This window comes from Falco naumanni, chromosome 13 (assembly GCF_017639655.2).
Source record: "Falco naumanni isolate bFalNau1 chromosome 13, bFalNau1.pat, whole genome shotgun sequence".
Classification (NCBI taxonomy): Eukaryota; Metazoa; Chordata; class Aves; order Falconiformes; family Falconidae; genus Falco; species Falco naumanni.
The window spans coordinates 19,357,337-19,376,613 of NC_054066.1; the positions used below are offsets into that span (position 1 = coordinate 19,357,337).

Below are 19,277 nucleotides of genomic sequence, written 5' to 3' on the forward strand. Positions count from 1 at the left end.
TATGTTGTGTTACTTCTACAGAAGAGAGGGATGAAAAACACAATGCCTTTTGCTTTGCCTGGAGTCTCTTTGGCAATCTTTAATGTACTGACTTGTTAGAGTCTTTCCTTGCTGATCTGACAGAAGAGTTGTGGAGTCAAAGCCCCAGAAAAACTCTCATTAGCCATAAAAGGTTAGCCTGATCACAAGATCTGACCCATATTCAAATCACTTTTTACTGTCAATATTAGCTTTCATTATTTTAGCATAAGATTTCTTTTCAGTGTAGCCTTAAGAACTTTGGTTTAATATAAAACAGCTTAAAGACATGCAAAATAAGAAAAACAATTGCAAAACACTCCTAAAGACAGACTCCTCTAAGTTTACTGAAATCAGCAAAAGTACAGAAACAGTGCAGGAAGAGAAAGTGGTCTATGAAGGATAAAACTAAACTCCATTATTCTAAGAAAGGCAGAACAAAATATCATTGCTGCTTTCCTACGGCAATACTGTATCACTGCCTATGAACTAACATATAGAGACAGAAATAAGAAAATAATAAGTAACAAGATGTCTACCTTCTACAATTGACATCTGAAGACTCATGCCTTGATAAAGACCATACATCACCCATAAACAATTCCCCCTTCTTGTACGCTCTGTGGGCCAAAGGAGTGAGCCAGGAGAAGGTCATGCAGGAGAAAAGCCCAGCATTATCAACAGGGTGCTGGTGTCTAAAAGGAAAAAAAAAAAAAAATCACAAACAAATGAAAAAGGAAACAGAATTGTAAGTCCCTGAGAAAAACAAAGCCTCCTCTCATTGGAAGTACTCAGAGTACCAAATGGCCCATGTAGCCATACTTGTCAAACAAATCCTAATGTTTTCAGTATCAGTCAGCAGACCTACAGCTACAATCCTGCTTTGTGACTGGTCTGAAAAGCAAATGCTCTATCAGTTCTTTTGTAACCCAAATAACTTACTTGGAAGTAGTCCGTATAGGTTTCAGAACATTTAGGCCATGGTGATATTTTCCCTTGTGATGCTCTTCGTCCAGCATTCTCAGCTGGGAATGCACGGAGGTGTCCAGTGGCAGGCCCTCTGCCCGAGCAGCTGCTTCCAAGGCATCCTGGCATTCAATCTGCTTTTAGAAGGAAGACAGGAGAGTCAGACTTTAAAACTATGTTTAAAAATCCATGACTCCTGACTCCAGCAACTTTGCACCTCCTTCTTCTGTTAATTATTGCACAACAGCAATCACTATAATTTAAATGTCTTAGGAGGACACCCTGGCAGCAAGGACTTGGAGGGCACACATCCTAGATCTGCATTAGATTGCCGCACTTGTAAAACATAAATCAACACCAGTATTGTCTCTGTGCATTCAAAGGATAATAAGTGGACAGACAAGACTAATCTTGCATCCTGCCACAGGAAATATAATAGAGAGAAATTACAAAATCAAGTACCTATGACATCAGAAATCAATGACTGGCTTACACAGCAAAATTAATACATGCGTTCTTAATTAATTTACACCCCCTTAGTGTAATTTAGCTATTCCTATCTGTGGAAAATTCAAGTTATTTTCAGAATACTACTGAAGTCCTGTCTTCGAAAAATAGCTTGGATTAGATCAAAAAACAAACATGTATTAAGCAGAATTGTACTTTTTTCAGTTCCTGCTTTTTCTCTTTCTCCCTGAACTAAAGGGAACAAAGATGACGATTTTCTCTGCTCCCAGCCACACAATTCAACCGCTCAGCAACTTTATTAACAACCACTTAAAAGGCAAGCCTTATCTTGGGGGAATTTTTCCACAGCCCTAGAGAAAGACAGACCTATACGCTAATCTAAGAGGAGAAAGGAAACAGCAATGATATGGAGTAGTCAAAATGTTGCAGAGTTCAAACAAATCTTTTGATCAGAAGCCTGCTGTGGTAAAACTATCTGAGATTAGCTTGCTATCTGTACTTGCAGAGGGCTCACCAGTGGTTCTGCTAACTTAACGGACCATTTATTGCAGTGCCAAGTTACCTGTTTGTATTTTGGTTTCTGAGAACTGGAGCTACTTAGTGAAAAAAAAATTGGTTCTGAAGGAAAAGTCTTCCCAGCTGTCTCACAAACAGAGATACTATTTTTACCCTTACTAGCTGCCTTGCAGAGCAAAGTTATTTTATTCCTTTGAAAATAGCAGCTGTAAGTGCCTTGTAGCCTCCTACAAAACACAGTATCTGCAGACACCAAAAGCACACCAATAGCAAGCACTTTGTTCCCAACCTTCCATCATGTAATTTTTGTCAGAAATGCCACCATTTATCAGACTTTGTCTGTACTACATTAACATGTAAGCATATAGCATATTAAGACATCTAGCTTCCACTCATGCAAAAGACAAGAGCAGGAAACAGATAGTAGCATAAACCTGTCCTTTATTTATTTAACCAAGGTACTTAAATAGTGCCTAAGCATATTCTCAATAATCCATGGTCCTGTTCAAAAAACTTACTCACTAAAGCTATGATTACAAAAGAAGATACCAAAGTCATAAGAAAACAAGAGCATTATGACACATGGAGTGACTCAAAATTATGCAGCACTTGAAATCTGAATTAAAATACTTCTCACTCTTTATATTAAGTTACTGACTCATTAAGGGCAAATTTTAACCCCTTTACCAAATCTACCCCAATCAGTCCTAACAAGGGACCTACCAAAGATGTCTCAAAACTCAGTAGCAGGGAAAGTTCTGCAACCACTGCTTTTCTGGTTGCAGCAGAGTAATTCATAGCTGGTTTGGTACCTTATCCTTTGTCAAAGCCCTAGGCAGATCTGTCCAAACACTCGGTTGCTGATAACATGCTTGTTTGTAAGTGATGCCACAGGCTATTTGCAGAATTATTGTTTTTCAGAGCATGCAAAAAGTGCCCATAAGTTAAAAAAAAAAAAAAGTCTTCCAAAACAAAACCCACTGTATCTGTCAGCTTGTAAGTTTTTCACCACTTACAAAAAAGAACAGCTTTTTAATAAGAAAGCACAATTGTAAGATACTATATTTTTAGGCAGTCCAAAGTTAACGTACTTGAACACTCACTATGAAAAATAATTAAACCCTCCAGAGCTGCTTAACAGAACTCTCTCAGCAAAGGTGGAAAAGATGCACTGATAAAAGACTAGGGCACTGCCTTTAAAAGGCCTTTATACTTGCCTATATGGCCAGACATAATAAGTACAAACCCCTAGTCAAGAACATTGCTCACCTCCATCTTGGCAAGGCTGTCAAAATCCCACATGTATGACTGTCAAGAAATAAAAGCAAAACACTGCTGTACAATGAAGATTCTAAGAAAGACCATACAGTTCTGTGTCACATTAGAAAATCTTCCAAGCATAGTGTTTATCAGGAAAAAATGAGACGCCTAAGCGGGTCTACAATGCATTTCTAGAGCAGAAGACTGAAGAACAAGAACTAACAACAATCCCCAAACTGTTAATTTTGGTTTCTGAATCCCTATTACTTTTTCAGGTGTTCATCAGCTGGCAATATCCTGATTGCCTGCATGCATGTACAGTTTTCTTGGAAACTAAAACCTTGAAAGAGTCATTAGCAATGGGATATAACAGGTTCGAGCGCTGCTTTTGAAAGAAAGTCTAATAAATCAAACACTATCAAACAGAAATCAGACAGCAATTCAACAACTTATTAATGTACCAATACAAACAATGAACCAGGTGATACACAGCATTGATAACACTGAAGAAATGCTTACAGAAACAAAACAAGCCTAAACTATGTATCATTAACTGGAGGGGGGGGGGGGGGGGCGGAATGATTCAGACATTTCTTGAAAAACAGCAGCAGTATCACAAAGGCCAAAAGACACAAAGAACAGAGCAGGAAACATTACTATTCCACTTAAACACCTAGGGTTTGCCCCTTTTTTTGAACAGCAGAGTCAGTCCCCTATCACTTGAGTTTAAAAATGGTATTATACTTAAAACTCTTTCTGGAATTGATGAGAACAGTTATGATTAGAACAGCTTCCACACAAGCATATATTTAGGACCTCTCAGCTGGACAGAAGAGTGAAATAAAGATAAGGTACAGTATTTGAGAGGTCCATAAAGTCATGAACGGCACAAAGAAGAGAATGAGAGAATGACCACTAACTGTCCTTACAACTAAAGAACTGGGGACTCTGAAACTGATGGTTTTCACACAATGCACACAGATTTAAAATTGTCATAGGATGCTGTAAAGTTCAAATGCATAAATGGACTAAACTTGGAAGAATTAAACTCACACAGGATAAGCACAGTATGGTTTATTAGATGCACAACAGAGGATAACAGCAATCTTCTCAATAGCTGGTGGATTAAAAAAAATTCTGAAGCCATGGGCAGCTTCTAACAGAGGGCAATAGTTCTGTACTCCACACTTTGTGAAGCTGTGGCAGACATGGATGCAGGCTGATATGATTCAACAGATGACTGGGAAAATTAACAGATGAAGAAACAGTTAAGCTTTTAATCCTGAGAGCAATCCCTGAGAGTATGGAGGATAGTGAGGAAGTATCACTACATGCATGATCTCGACTTGTTCTTTTAACTCCACAGCTAGCTCACAGGCAGGCAAAGAGAAGCATGGCTGGTGCTGCTATCACAGAACATATGTGCTCCCTCTGACTTTCTGCAACTTGAGCACCCAACAAAACCAGCACCTGTTATCACAATTTCCTTGTCCAACAAATTGGTCACAGCAGCGGTAAGCACATAAGGTAATGTGAGAGCCAGAAAGATGACATGGTTGGCTCAAGACATGCCATGACAAAAGTCTGGGTGAGTGGAGAACAGTGAGTTGTTAAGGGCAAAGAAAAATATTTGCTCATTAAATTAGAGACAGCAGTACCAAATTCACAACCCACATACCAAGGTCATGTGAGAAGGCCACAGAAGTACAGAAAATTCAGGAGCCAAGCTACAAAACTGTCATATATGTATGTCAAAGGTAAGAAAGACAGAAGTTATGTAGGAAGCAAGAGAGGCATCATGAACATTACTTGAATTTGCTTGCCTTTCTGTGTATGTGAAATAAAGTAACACTTCTGAACACCTGTTAAGCAGCCAATACGGGCATTTATCTCTGAAGATGGGGAGCAGATGAAGAGAAAGGCAGCAGTTGTGTTGTATACAGGAAGAAAAAAAAGCCAGTGAGATAAGATCCTAGCCTTTCACACAGGCAATCTCATTTTAACAGAAAAGGTAGGAATATATTGATTTGACAACTGTAACATCAGATAATAGCAAAACCAGACAAGCCTGGAGGCCAAGCAAAACAGATTTTTTTCCATTCCTTTCTCTGCAAAAGCAGTAAGAACGTGATACACATGCAATCAACATATGACCCAAACCCCACCCACCAAACAACTACTGCCTCCTCTTCCATAAGGCAGAGCATCTTCCAGGGCTTAGATCACCACAGAGAAGAAGCTTCATTTCTTCTGGTCATACTGCTACCTGACAGGAAACCAAAGCAGACATACAAAGGTTTCTTTTATTAATCGCTGCAGCCAACAAAATACAAAAGCTCCTGTGGTTTATTTACTATTACATAAAGTTGAAACTTATTTAAGTAGTAAAGAACTCCAAGTTGATTCCAAGTTAGGGCCTCTGTCTTCCTCCGCCTCCTGATGCGTATAAATGAAAGCTCATGTCTCTGCTGCCTTCCCAGCTTCAGCTACAAGGAAAAACAGCTCTTTACAGCACCAACCGTTTATCCAATGCAGGAATAAGCGCAGCTGTGCCACATTTATCTTAAATGAAAAGAGAATTAGCTGTTCAGAAGCATGCTCTGACTTGCTACAAGAATTCACAGATGCGACAGCTTCAAGTCCAGCCATTCACTGTTACACACTGTTAGATGCAACTTCATTACACAAGACTTCTGCAGTTTTTCTTCTGGGCTAGGATTAGAAGAGGTTGAATTAGTGTTCGAGTCATGGTTTCAAAGCTAACCTGAGTCTATGCATCCTCAGATTAGAGGAGAAGTCTGCCAGTAGTGTTTGACACTGATACCAGGGCTCTGCAAACAAACAACTAAAGGGTATGTGTGTTTGTGATTAGCCTGAATATTTTAGTCACATAGATCGAGCACTTCTACTTCATGCAGAGAGTCCTTGCTGAAGACAGGTATACCAGTTTCTTTGGGGAACATTGCTTATTTGACCTTGCCCCTGAATTCTGACAAGCATTAGCAGTGATGTGAGATGTTCTAAACCATTACCTGGCAAATTCACTTATTCCTGCAATCCAAGAAACACAGAATTTGGCATGTGGTGTTCGTTTTAGGATTTTGCAACAGTGGATGCTATGTGTGCACCTGATTAGCAGTTACGCACCTGTTTAGGCTTCTGGTATACAGGAATCCAAGTCTTTTGTTTTACATTAAAACTAGTATTCATGATCTTGTAATCAAAGAATATAGGATTCATTCAGAGCTGAGGTTGTACACTGATCATCCAGCACTAAAGCTACATAGTTCATGCACACCAATAGCACAGTAACAGCAGACTCCTGTGGAATTGGAAATAACAACCAACTTTCTAACTTGCCCTACAGAATTAGCATCCTATATGTGCTCTGACCACAATGCTGGGAAACTAATTCCTCACTAAACAGATCAAAGTAGCACAGCACAGGCTGAGGATTTGGCTCCCAACTTGCTCAGGTAAGCTCTGCTATCCCGAACCACATGCAGACAGCCTGCCATATGCTGGAGCTGTTCTTCCAGCAATATCCTTTACTCTGGCCATACCTAAGCTAGGTCACAACAGAAGCTGCACACGTCAATTTAGTACACCAGGAATACCCAGGGAGTCTTTAAACTCAAACTTCTGTAGAGTGAAACCACCTGTGAATGACAGCAGAAGCCTTCACACCACAGCATTTACCAAGCCTAACACAACAGCCTTTTTATTCAACTCACCTTCCTGTACCAACACATGCTTCCAAAAGCAAGAGGCATCCCACTCACGTGGCAAATGAACTAGTAAACTCAAAGTAAACACGTCAGGGCTCCAAACATGTTGATTTTGAAATTTTTTAACCTTGATCCTCAAAAAGAACTGAAATACAGATTTTGTTTGTGGAACACCTGTTCACAGTATGAAGAGTTCAGACCACAGCTGACTATTCCTTAGCACTAGGATATGAATGTTCAACTAATAACCTTCTCCAGGCATTACAACTCCCCGTGTACCAGTGAGTTGTGATTCATTTCAGTTCTCCAGTAGTTTGGGATAGATCCACTAAATCCTGGAAACTCTTGTAACTATACACTATGTTTCTGAGACAGCCACAGGGCAGAATGTGTCCAGCATTAGATATGGAACACTACAATGGAAAAAGATACTACAATATTCCCTTCACTGATTGTTAACCTGCTCCTTACACACTGTTGGCCAAGAACAGGCTGACTTACCAGTCTGCTTTAGATAAAGGAAGAGCAACTAACAGTGTCGTCAAAGACAAATACTGACAAGTGGCCAGATCTGGTGTTTCATCATGCAGCTAGGACTTGGACAAAAGGTGGTTAGTCCACTAAAGAAGGCAGCAGAGTTTCAATGGAAGCCATGAATTAGACAGGACACTGGTGCTCCTCTAGAGAATGTCTCTACCCAGTGAAGGATTTTGCCTTTCTGTTCTTCCTGTTACTAAGTGTAAGGCTTCTTAGAGAAAAAAAAAAAAACAACCATGCCTTCAGCATATAGGCACTTGTCTAGAATTGCCTTCTTGAGTTCATTATGTAAACTTATCCTTGAGTTTCAGCTCTGCTGATCACACTGAGGATGTTCAGACAAATTTCTGAAAGAATTACCAGAATATTGGTGATCTCAAAATTGAACTTGAGAGCATTTTACATGCTCCTGATAGAGCTGCACTGTCTACTCACCCCTTAAACATCTGTGGATGGCATAATAGTAAACCAAAGTAGAAGCACTAAGAAAAGTAAGAGTTTTCATCTTCCCTCCTGTGCAATGGTTAGAAAGGTTAAATACCATCAAACTTACAACAGGAAGATTCTCTCGGCTAACAAGGGTACATTCACAGATATTCTAGGCACTATCAGGGCAGTAAAGTCAGTGAAACTGGGTTTGAGGGGTGCTGTCCTTCAGTTTCATGCACTGTTCACCTTAGCCTCCTTCAGCATGGAAGCTTATATGTTCCATTTACCCTCTCCTTCCTGCCACCTTCCTCCTCTCAGCATGAGACATTACAGTGACTGCTTCTTCCCCAGAAGACTCCTGCCCATACAAAGTAGTGGCTTCTCTCCATCTATGGACCCAGCCTACAAGAACTTCAGCTTGCCAATGCCCACCTATTATAAATACTCTGGAACAATGAACTGTAGCAAAACCATTGCTCTGAACCAGGAGTTCCCCAGCTCCCCAGTTTTAGAGGTTTATTAGCACAATGTTTCTATCCACCATACTGCGTGTGTTCAGATACCACACAAGTTCTATCAGTTGTGGACTCTGCATCATACTTTGTTCCTGCGACAAGCATATACCATAGTGTTCAGTTAAAACTTTACCAACTAAGAATAAGGCATGTAGCACCTTTTATGGGCACTGCCCACAGAACTGGTCTACCCATCAAGTCACTCAATTCCTTGCTACTTCAGCTGCTCAACTACAGCTCTAGATTTTCAGCCTTCAGAGCTGACATTACAGATTCATAAAGAGATCTGATCCACTGCCTGTTAGTAGGAATTGGTTAATTTTACAACGTGTCATACCTACTCCCTCCATCAGTGCCCTTACATTGGCAGCAGTTTGCTCACAGCATGGGAAGAACACACCAAAGAAGGATCCATACAGGAGCATGCCTCACCTAGCATAGCGTTTTATATAAGGCTTCCAAAGATCACTGGACAAACACTGCTTTCTTTCCTACTTTGTAGAAAAGTCAGTTGACAATAAAAAGTTTAACAGCATTAGTTTCCAATTTTACTGTCATAGCCCCAGGAAATCAGTATCTCCTTGCAGTCAGACTCTGCAGCAGGATAAATAAACGCATTACACTGCAAAAGCTGAAATTCTAATTCTAGGTTGAAGTTATTGTAGCAATTCAGACTTCTTAGATACTTGCACCTGTGTCAATTTTATGTTTTATGGCAAGACTACCTAAATGAAGTATTCCCTCACCTTCTATGTAGCTATGATCTGAGAAAATAAAGTATTAAGACTGCATTTGTGCATAGTCTGTTATTAACAGACAAGACATCCTCAAGCTGCTACATGTAGCCACACAGAGCATGACGACAGCACGTACAAGTTTCAGAAATACATGAACATCCATATCAAGATTTCCTCTATCCCTGCACATCTCTCCTAGCATAGCCAAACACCAATGAGATGCTCAGCTGGGTGGCAATTAAAACAAATCTAGCACTTGATCTTGATCAAGCAGTCAACTCCAGTTTCACCTTGTCACGCAGCGAGCACTGGCATCAGCTCAACTACAGTTTCTAGCTGTGATCTGAGCCAGTTATATAGCAATACTTTTGCGTTGACTGATTCAGAATACCTACAGCCCTTAAGAGCCTATTTGGGCTGTGATTCCTAAAGTTCTGTGTTTACTTAGTTATGAAAATAAGTAATCTTCTGGAAAAACACAGAGACATCCAGCAGCTTCAAATAAAATTAAAAGCTTATAGTTAAGCTGTCTCGAAGGCCTGCTCTGAGCATGGAGTGCCAAGGAACTAGTACCAAGGCTATATTCACATTTCTATTTTTGAACATGTTGTTCAGCACAGTTGGTTCAGACACTTCAGATGCTCCAGAGGGGCTGAGAGGCAGCATTGATCCAACTACCGGACAGTCAGACAGTGATAAATCACTTCAAAGCTATCAGCACTTGAAGGTTTTACATCAACTCCAACAAGTTCTGATCACATTCTCTGTCTTTGGCAAAAAGCTGTCAGACAAACCTGAAAAATAAGAGATCAAGGTGAAGACAATAGTAGGGCTTCTGATAGCTGAAGTTAGCAACACATTTTTCCTGCATGTTTAAAGCAATCTCTCAAGTTCCACACTGCCCAGTGTCTTGAAATGCAGCAATCCACACTTGAGGCTTACCACAGATGCTGTAGATGCTTCAGCATCAAGAACCTAATCCTGAACACTGCATTCCACTCAGAACCAATTACAGCTTTGAGTACAATTTGTCAGTTAGTGCCCTAACATTGTTAACTGGGGGACTCAAATTTCAAGAACTGAGCTCTCACAAGCACTGTGTATCATGAAAACAAGCTGCTTTTACAACCTCCTCTGTTGTTGCAAATATAATGGGGTAGGGGACCAAAATACTCACTTGCCTGCTGTTCCATGAAATAAACATGAAGTCTACATTTGAGATGAGCTTATTGCAAAATCACTGAGAAAAAATTATCTCTCTCATCTGTTACTTTATACTATATTTCATGGATACAGTAAGACCTGTCCTCCTCCTCAGGACACACTGTTTCCATGAGAAAAACTTAAATACGATTTCTTCAGATACATTAGCAGTGAATAAAAATTGAGGGATGTGCCCGTTGAGTTGTAACGGCTTCTTACAGATCAAGACTACCGACTGAAGTGCTAGGCAGCAAGAGCACCTAGAAGCCATCTTCTTTCAGAAGAGCCATGCCCCCACATACAATAAGCCTGATTAGTATGTTATTATACATTGGGAACATGTAGTTAACACCCTATTTTGTAAGTACATTAAGGACTAAGGACATAAAAATCTATTGTTATAAGAACACACTGCAGAAGCTTATTCATCAGGTGAATATATGCATTCACAAGCTGAACAAAAATTGTTTCTTGAATTTCAGTCCTAGAGTGCCTATTTCCAAGGTCCAAATTTCTATAGCAACATTCCCATTAAGCACCAGGAAGTGCTGGATTAGACCTACTTATATTGCAGCATGACTTCAATTATGATTCCAGGAAGCCTATTTGAAAAGCTCCTGTCTTTTAAAGAAGTGATCTTTCAGGCTGTGACCAAACAGCATTTAAGCTTTTAAGATAGGAATTGCAAGTTCTTATTCATTCTCATCATGAACACCCATTACAGCATCCTTTCAGCAGGGAACCTGAACATCAGTATGAAGGTTTCAAGCCAGAAAGAGCAAAGATGAATACAATCTTCATGCAAGGAAAAAAAAAAAAAAAAAAAAAAAAAAAAAAAAGATTTACAAGGTCCTGGCACCTTGGCTCAGTAGTAAAATAGGTCTTTCACCTACAAGTATCTTGATCAGGCAATCAAGTAATCTTGTCCACTGCAAGTTAAGAAGGATGTATAAAAATGCAGCAATACAGGCAACAGAAAAATCAGTAAGTCACATTGACCAGCCAAGTGTACCTTTAGTCTTGCCAGAAGCAGTCACCACCACTGGCCGTTAACCAGCGGCCCTTGACTACCAGAGGCAGCACATTCCTGTATCCTCCTCAGCAGGAACTACAGTTCTACCTCACTCTATGAGGTACCTATGCAACACGTTAGCAAGAAGTCCGCTTCATGCGGTATAGTCTGCTGCAAAAACAGTCCCAAACCTGTATTCCACAAAGATCTGAAATTACTGCTGAAACAACAGCCTTAATCTGCTTGCAGCATGTTACTTGCTATATAGATCATGCTTACAGCTTTGTCATTTTCTGGTCAAGCTAGTTCAAATCTGAGAGGTTTTCTACAAGAAATAGGAGTACCGATATCTCTATTAAGGGCACACTGGACTCTGTTGCTCAAGTGACAGAGTTTCACTACAGCTTAATCCCTCTACTTTAACTGCTGTAGTCCTACCTTTCTGCATCACATCAGCCTTCCACTGCATTCTGTCACCAGCTGTCCCAACATGCACCCAATAAGCCTGGTTAGGCATCTGACCCAATACCAGGTTTCACGAAGGATAAAGCAGCAAAGGACACAGTCCCTTCCCTTCCCTTCAAACAGCCTTCTTAACAGCTGAGCTACAGCTTTCACTCATTTCTTACAGACAGAGGGGATGTGCTTGACCAAAAAGGCAAAGTTCAGCCTTATGAAAGGCAAGTCTTTGCTCATCCCCATTAACAAAAGTATAAAGCACCCCAACACATGATAAGGCCAAGAATGCTGCTGAAACCAGAGCTTGTTTCAACTAGAAAGCTTGGTACGCAAACATGAACATTAACTTAGATAAGATACTACGAATACAACTCCTTTTATTTAACCTCAGTATTTTTGCAAGTAAGCAGGATTTAATCTCACCGACATGCAGCAACAAATTCAGAGCTGTTTGTGTTTAACAATTGTTTACAAGGTTAAGGCTAGCAAACAAGAAGGGTACCAACATTTTAGCTAGAAATTAATCAACCTGGCATATTAAAAATACCTAGCAAGTAAAATGGGTAACCTGTCAGAACTAGCCCATTCCATTAGAAATATTAATTAGGTTCATCCATCCACTCAGAGAAAGTTAAAAGTTGTAGGTGAGAACTAGGGTGAGCCATTTTCTCACATCAGTAATCACAAGTTTTACAGAACCCCTGTTTTCCAGTCAGTTACCTGGGTCTACCACCCTGTAGTCATAGGCAGCAAATCAAATGGTAGAGGTAGAAGGGTAAACAAGGCTACAACAACAGAGTTAAGCTGACCTGAAGCTACCTTGAAGTTAAGAGTTCTTAACACCATACTGTACAGACATGCAGGACTTGGCTTGGTATCGCTGATTTCATTTAGAAGGTTTAGAGATAAAGATTTTGTCCTCAAAAGTTAAACCAGGCATCAACTTGATTAGATGATGCAGACCACCAGGCAGAGGTAACATGCTATGATTACTGCTCAACTCCATTGCCACTGGTCAGGAAACAACGCTGTCCTCCAATAGCATCACTGTTGTCACCACTAATTTCACAGAGCAGATTTGCTACTGGATCATGTGTAGTGGACAGCAAGCCCATGACATCAGTGTAGTAAGTGTCATTAGGAAGCTGCACTGTGACTCCAGAGGGCTCTTAGTTCTGCATCAGTGCTTGCTCTAATGCAATCACTCTGCCTTCCCCTGAATACTGTCAGCAAGTCTGCTGAGTCATAGAGCCTGTAGGGACACTAGGAACTGCAGGGCCTGCAAGCGCTAACTGCTCTCAGCCTGCTGCAGAGCAGATCACTCCCATCTCAAAAGACAGCAGTGCAGCACCCTTAACCCACAGGAAAAAAAAAAAACAAACCACCTAGCAAAACCCTTCAAGCCCCAGTGAAACAAGGTAAGCCTTATCTTAAGTACATATTACCTCCACATCTAGCATAATGCAGCAAAACTTAAGCCTTTTAAGAAAGTCTTCACTATTCCTCTATGCAAATAGAGCTCCCCACTTCGCAACCCTCACACCAGGGCCATCACAGGCAATCTATATTGAATGCCCAGCAACACATTTGCAAGCATATCGTCATCACAGAAATCAGACATAGGTAGTATTAACTTTATTTAGTTTCAGAAATTTCTACATTAGTATTTTAGGAAATGTTAAGAATAGGACATGCAAGAAAATACTTCAGTGCTAGCATTCAGAGCAGCTAATATTTTTATGATCTTCAGCTGGCACAGGTTATTAATTTCAGACTGTCTTTCACCCATGTGGGTGTTCCCACTTACCTGAGCATTTTTTTTTTGCCCTATATATAGCACTTGGTACATGCACTCTTTTCAGTGAGAAGCTCTAAAAATTAGAAATTCAGAACAATAACATGCAAACTCTAAGTCAGTGGTTATTTCAAGACCCAGCTCAAATTAAACTAGAATTAGTTATGACAGCATGTTATCATGTTAACTACACAGATGCACAAGAAACAGTATTCAATACAAATTACTTCCGTCTGAGGGAAAAAGTGAAAGTCTTGTTATTAGATCAAGCTAGACATCTGCTTTAGAAAATTAATCCTCAAGAAAAACATGGCATGATTAAGAGTTTCTTCAGCTGCCAACACTGAACTGTGCATGATCTGTGCTGAGCTCTCCACTGTTTTTGCTTCGTTTTAATGTTTGTACTTAAGAGAATCATTACAACATTTCCTGCATTCAACTTCAAGATCTGAATACCAGGAAAAAGTCTGTTTTGTTAAAATGTTACTAAAAAGTCATATTTAAAAGTGAAAAATGCTTAAGAAGTGCTCAGACTTACTACCAAGATAGATACAGCACCCCTTGGGATGACCTCTTCCACACAAAAGGGAATATTCATTATTGACCTTCAATGCAGTGAATCTATACAGAGCTGGGACAGCAAAAAGGCTGCTGCTGCATGTAATTTAATAAGCATAGATAGCAAAGAAAACAATGAAAGTGAACTGACCTGATGCTTAGCACGCTGAAATTTTGACCCTTCCTGCTCTTCATGCTGCACCGAGTTGGCTCTCTCCCTTACACTTCTATACCCAGGACTGGGTATAATGTACTCTTTTCCTATGTCGATGTCTTTCATCTTCTGTAAACGCCAGGGTTTACAAGTGTATTTTCCCCTCAAATATCTGAAAAATAATTAAATTCCACTTTAACTGGTGTGTCAGACATAGCATATACTTTTAGTCACCTATTTTAAAATTTCTTTTGAAATAAAAATCAAAAGGTAACTGTGAAAGAGTTATTACAACAGGACTGTAATAATGAGACTTCGAAAACCCACACAAGACTAGCTTCTCCTGAACTAGTTTAAACATACCCTGAGGTAACTGAACAGTACAATGATTCTCAATGCACTGGAGTACTGTCATACTTCCACCCTCAGAACTCTGAAATACAATTATGCAACCTGACAGATCAAATAACTGCAGTATTTAGTTGAAACCTTAACAAATATGCCTTGGAAGATCAAATCCCTGAAGTCATTTGTTAGTTTCTGAAATCACGCAGCTTACCAGTATGAAGTTTTGCAAGACTGACCTCTCTAGAGGTATCACACAATAAATTTAGTCCTTCTGCTAACACACTCTACAGAAAAATATATTATTTCTCTATAGTATTATTCACTTACTCCATAGGCTTGAGCTATTATTAAGTATGAACAGGTTCAGAAAGGCATCACACCTTTAGTGCCGCAGGTTTTCGCCTCAACCCATCAATGTACACCGTAAGGTCACAGGGAGAATGAGAGTCCCGAAAAGACAATCACCCCCCACCGCAGGACTTTGCTCTTGCATTCTGTCACCTGCCTTCAACTAACGCCATCGAAGAAGCCTGATTAAGGTGCATTAGTCAGAATCTGCATCAGCGGGTCTGGCCCGGCGCACCAGGCTGCCAGCCCCCTCCACCCCCGCAGAAGCAGCCTCCGTCCCCAGCCGCTGACACACGCCGCCTCCACCGCCGCCCCCCGGCTGCCCCCCAGGAGCCAGCCCCAGCCCACCGCCTCCCTTCGCAGCTCGGCAGTGCCCCCCACCCCGGGGCCGCATGTGTCAGCGCCGGGGGAGGATGCTGCAGAACCGCCGGCCCCGGGGCTGCTGCACCCTGCTGGCTCCGCATCCCTCCTGCAGCGGGGATGCGAGACAGCCCCCCCGGCCTGCCGCCCCCGCACAACCCGGGGGGGGGGGGGGGGCGGGGGGAGGTCCCCCTCCCCGTGCCTGCGCCGCACCGGCGTAAACAAAACAGGCCACACACACACCCCTCAGGGACAGAGCCCCCCGCCCCACTCGGGGCGGGACAGACAGCGACGGCCCCGAGCTCTCGGCGCGAGGGGGGCACAGGCAGCCCCTTCACCGGAGAGGGGACACCGGCCGCTTCACAGGAAAGCGGGGGCAAAGCCGCCGCCTCAGTCACGCGCAGCCCCCTCACCCACACAAAGGGCCGTTTCCCACCCCGGCACCCGCCCCCGGTAACGGGCGGGGCGGCCCCGCTCACCTCCGCCCGGCGACTACCCCCGGTGCGGCTTCTCCACTCAGCGGCCGCGCAGCCAAACAACGTCCCTTATAGCGGTTCCGGCGGCCGCGCTGCGCCTGCGCGCCCCGGCGGGGGGGGGCTGCGGCGGCCGCTCCTGCCCGGCGCCCCACGGGAAACGCAGTCCACGCCGCGCGCGAGCGCCTGCCGCCTGCCCGCCCGCGAACTGCGCTCTCCAGAGGGCCCCGCGCGTGCCGCCGCCGTTCGGCCCGCCTCGCCCGCCCGCGCCCCGCCCAGCCCCTTCCCGCCGCTCCTGCCCTGCCGCAGCGTGGGGGGTCTGGAACGTTCCCCGCCGGCCGGCGGTTGGGCTCGGCGCGGCGCGGCAGCAGTGACAATGCAGCGCGCCGCAATGCAAACGCGACGCGGTGCAGCGCGCTGTAACGCATTGCAACATAGCACGGCGCGGCGCAATGCAGCGCACTGCCGCGCGCCCGCCGGGACAACCGCGCGCCCAGCGGAGGCACCTGGCGCCGGGCGGGGGGCAGCGCACGAGGCAGCGCACGGGGCAGGCGGGTTCCCGCGCGCGGCCCCGGCGGCGGGAGCTGCCGCAGGGCGCTGCCCGGTGTGAGGAGGTGGGGCGGCGGCGGGAGCGGGCGGCCAGAGCGGGCAGCGGCGCCTCCCGCTGCGGCGGCACCGGCCTCTCCGGCGGTGGTTCGCGCCGGCCTGTCGTTCGCTGCCGGTTACCCACAGCGTTTCGGCCGGGGAAAGTGCGATCGTGGCCTTATCTGGGGCTTAACCTTCAGCCCGGCTGAGGTGGCGGGGCGGGCCGGGCCCCCCGCAGCCTGGAGCGGGACAAGCGGGGGGCCAGCAGAGCCCCTGCTGTGCCCCTCAGAGGGGGTTCAGGCCGGCTGAAGGGACCGTGGACTTGCCCCAGGGCCTCCCCTGTGCCCAGGGAGCAGGGAGGGAGGCTGGGAATGGCCGAGGGGCGGCAGCGGCACCGGGCAGCCAGCCCCGCCTGGGGACGCGGTGGAGGAGGAGGAGACGGGCAGCGCTGCTGCTTCCTCAAAGGGTTGTAAATATCCTTAACAAACCCCGAGCTGTAGCTGCTTCCCTGCTGTGTTTAAATACTCTGTCCTCGGCTGACATCTTTCTACCAGCCAAATTCGGCTGATGTCTCGTTAAAGTGGTTTATGTAACAAGTGCTGGGTTGCACCGCAGTCCTTGCGCTCCTGTCAGGAATGTTTGTGAGAGTCAGTTGGATAGAAAAGCTGAAATAGACTCGGGTAAAGATGAGAGATGGGAATCTGGAAGTACAACTGGACCCAGAATATTCCTTCCAAGCCCACAGGCCAGCGCTACAGGTAAAAGGTGTCACCATGCAAGCAACAATTCAGGGACATCCTGAAGGTACCAGAGCTCCCCAACACATACTGTTACACATCTTGCAGAGCTCCAACTCCATTTCTGGCAGAAATGAGAATTGGCTCCGTTGCAGGTGCTATAACATTTTGAGACAGTAGACCCAACAAACAGACACGTAGAAACAGGGCCCTTGCCATGGTACGGCAGCGGAGAGCACGCATGGCTGCTGCATTTTCCTGCTGTCTGTTCCCCAGGATTCACAGTCATGCAGTTTCAGATTGGTTTGGCTGAGGTTTTATTGCAGAAGAAGCTGCAAAGTGCACGTCATGCTTTATAAATGCTATGTCCCAGAAAAGGTGGATTTTAAGATAGAAGCCAGGAAGCAATTTAGAGCAAGTCTCAGAACAGTTATTAAACAGACCTTTGTCTGCATCAAACACACTGGAGTGTAGGGGTAGATATGTGCAGTTACTGAGCAGTACAGTTAAACCACATAAACAGAAAGGACAGAGTATGAATGATGGAGAGAATTAAACTCTGTTAAAAATTCAAGGTGAATCACTTGTATTATATTTCAGGGTGTTGACCTGAAATTGTTCTGAGCCTGAGCGTGTCTTTGGCCCCTGGGCTGTGGAAGCTACTTTTCAGAGGTGCCTCACTGTTTTTGAGCTAATGACTTGTCGAAGCCAAGGCTCTGCATCATGTACCTAAAGGGAGGGAAGAACAGGAACCTCCATTATGTCAAAGTGGTTGCAAAATATGTTAGGAGAGATAATCAGAGAGTGTTGCTTAAGCCAAGGGAGTCAGGGCCCTGCCTACACATGCTCTGTCCTCTATCCCTCCAGTGCTGGAGCATATCTGAGAGTAAAAGGGAGGGTGGGAGTGCTAGTAGAAAACTGTGCTGGTAAACAACAATGCATACACTCCACCCAGACTAGCTCTGGCCAATGGGCCGGCAGCAGCAGCATTTTCACACCTGTGGTCCTGGGAGTGTACATACACCCTTAGTATGATAGTAGGAGGAAAACGCTTATGTAGGCATAACCCACTTTTAAGTGCATCATGACTCTCCTCCAGCGTTTGTTCTAAAGGATATAAATGTACTAGTGCTACCAATCAGAGGAGTTACAACTTCAGCTCCAGTATCAGCAGCTAATGCTTTTAATGCTGCAAGTCCTGGATTCTTCCCTGTGGGATGGCAGCTGTTACATAAACAAGGCATGTACAGTATTAAAACTTGCCCTGATTCAAGATCCAGGATTTGTAGTAATCAGCCCTGACTACAGCAAGAAAAGCACAGCCAGACCAAAGAGCCAGCCGCCGTTACAAAGCCATGGCCTGCAGACCATGTGGGTGAGGAGACCGCACCTGACAATCCATTTTCTTATAGATGTCCAGAATCTGCTCTCCTTCACCCCAAAACAAACATCAGCACGTTTACAGCAATACTTGAAACCAACAGACTTGAGCCATTGGTGCTGATAATGGAGCACATCCAGGCTGACCTGGAAAACCAAGACTCAATTTGTGGGAGTGAAGGTCTTTATTTATCCAACTCTCCTACTGTAGAGGAATGAAGCTGGGTTAATTAACATTGATAATATACAGCTGTGGGCTGGTTTCAGGGGTGCGGGTTCGCTGATATGGATAAGGTGCAGCTGTAGCTGGCTCCTGTGAAGTGGTTAAATAGCTCTAAGGGGTAGAGAAGAGAGCAGCCAATGGAGAGGAGAAAGCAGTCTATGAAGAGAGGGAGATCTGGAAGAAGCAAAGGGAGGAGAGAGAGTGTGCCTGTGAGGAGGAGAGATAAGGAGAAGGCAGCAGAGGTGAGAAGCAGAGAAACTGGCCTGAAGGGTATGAAGAAACAGTATGAACAGTAGATGGACCTTTGAGACCTTATGGGGGATTGGCAGGGTGTGTTAACTACTTATTGAAGTTAATTTGGTAGGTGATGGTAGAAGACCTTGTTGCAACTGTCTAGTTTTGAGAGTGCTGTTACAATTGGTGCCCCATGTGAGGCTCAACCTCAGGACCTTCAGATTATGATGAGAC

At 44.0% G+C, this 19,277-nt stretch overlaps 1 protein-coding gene across 9 annotated transcripts in view; it reads right to left on the reverse strand.

The window, feature by feature from the left end:
* The window catches only part of ABCC5 (ATP binding cassette subfamily C member 5), a 52,153-nt gene extending 36,129 nt beyond the window's left edge, over nucleotides 1-16,024 (reverse strand). For 3 of the 9 annotated variants that reach the window (XR_005830721.1, XR_005830723.1, XM_040613584.1), the window contains exons 1-5: nucleotides 15,891-16,024; nucleotides 14,353-14,527; nucleotides 3,238-3,276; nucleotides 961-1,121; nucleotides 558-713 (exon numbers count right to left, since the gene is read on the reverse strand). Coding sequence is in view for 7 of the 9 variants with exons in the window: in XM_040613584.1 (XP_040469518.1) it covers nucleotides 558-713; nucleotides 961-1,121; nucleotides 3,238-3,276; nucleotides 14,353-14,481 (485 nt within the window). In the remaining 2 variants the exon portion in view is untranslated. Of the gene's footprint in view, nucleotides 1-557; nucleotides 714-960; nucleotides 1,122-3,237; nucleotides 3,277-14,352; nucleotides 14,528-15,083; nucleotides 15,295-15,890 lie in introns of those variants that run through there. The other 6 variants (XM_040613588.1, XM_040613592.1, XM_040613587.1 and 3 more) reach the window with 4 other exon arrangements.
* Between the last annotated feature and the right edge of the window lie 3,253 nt (nucleotides 16,025-19,277).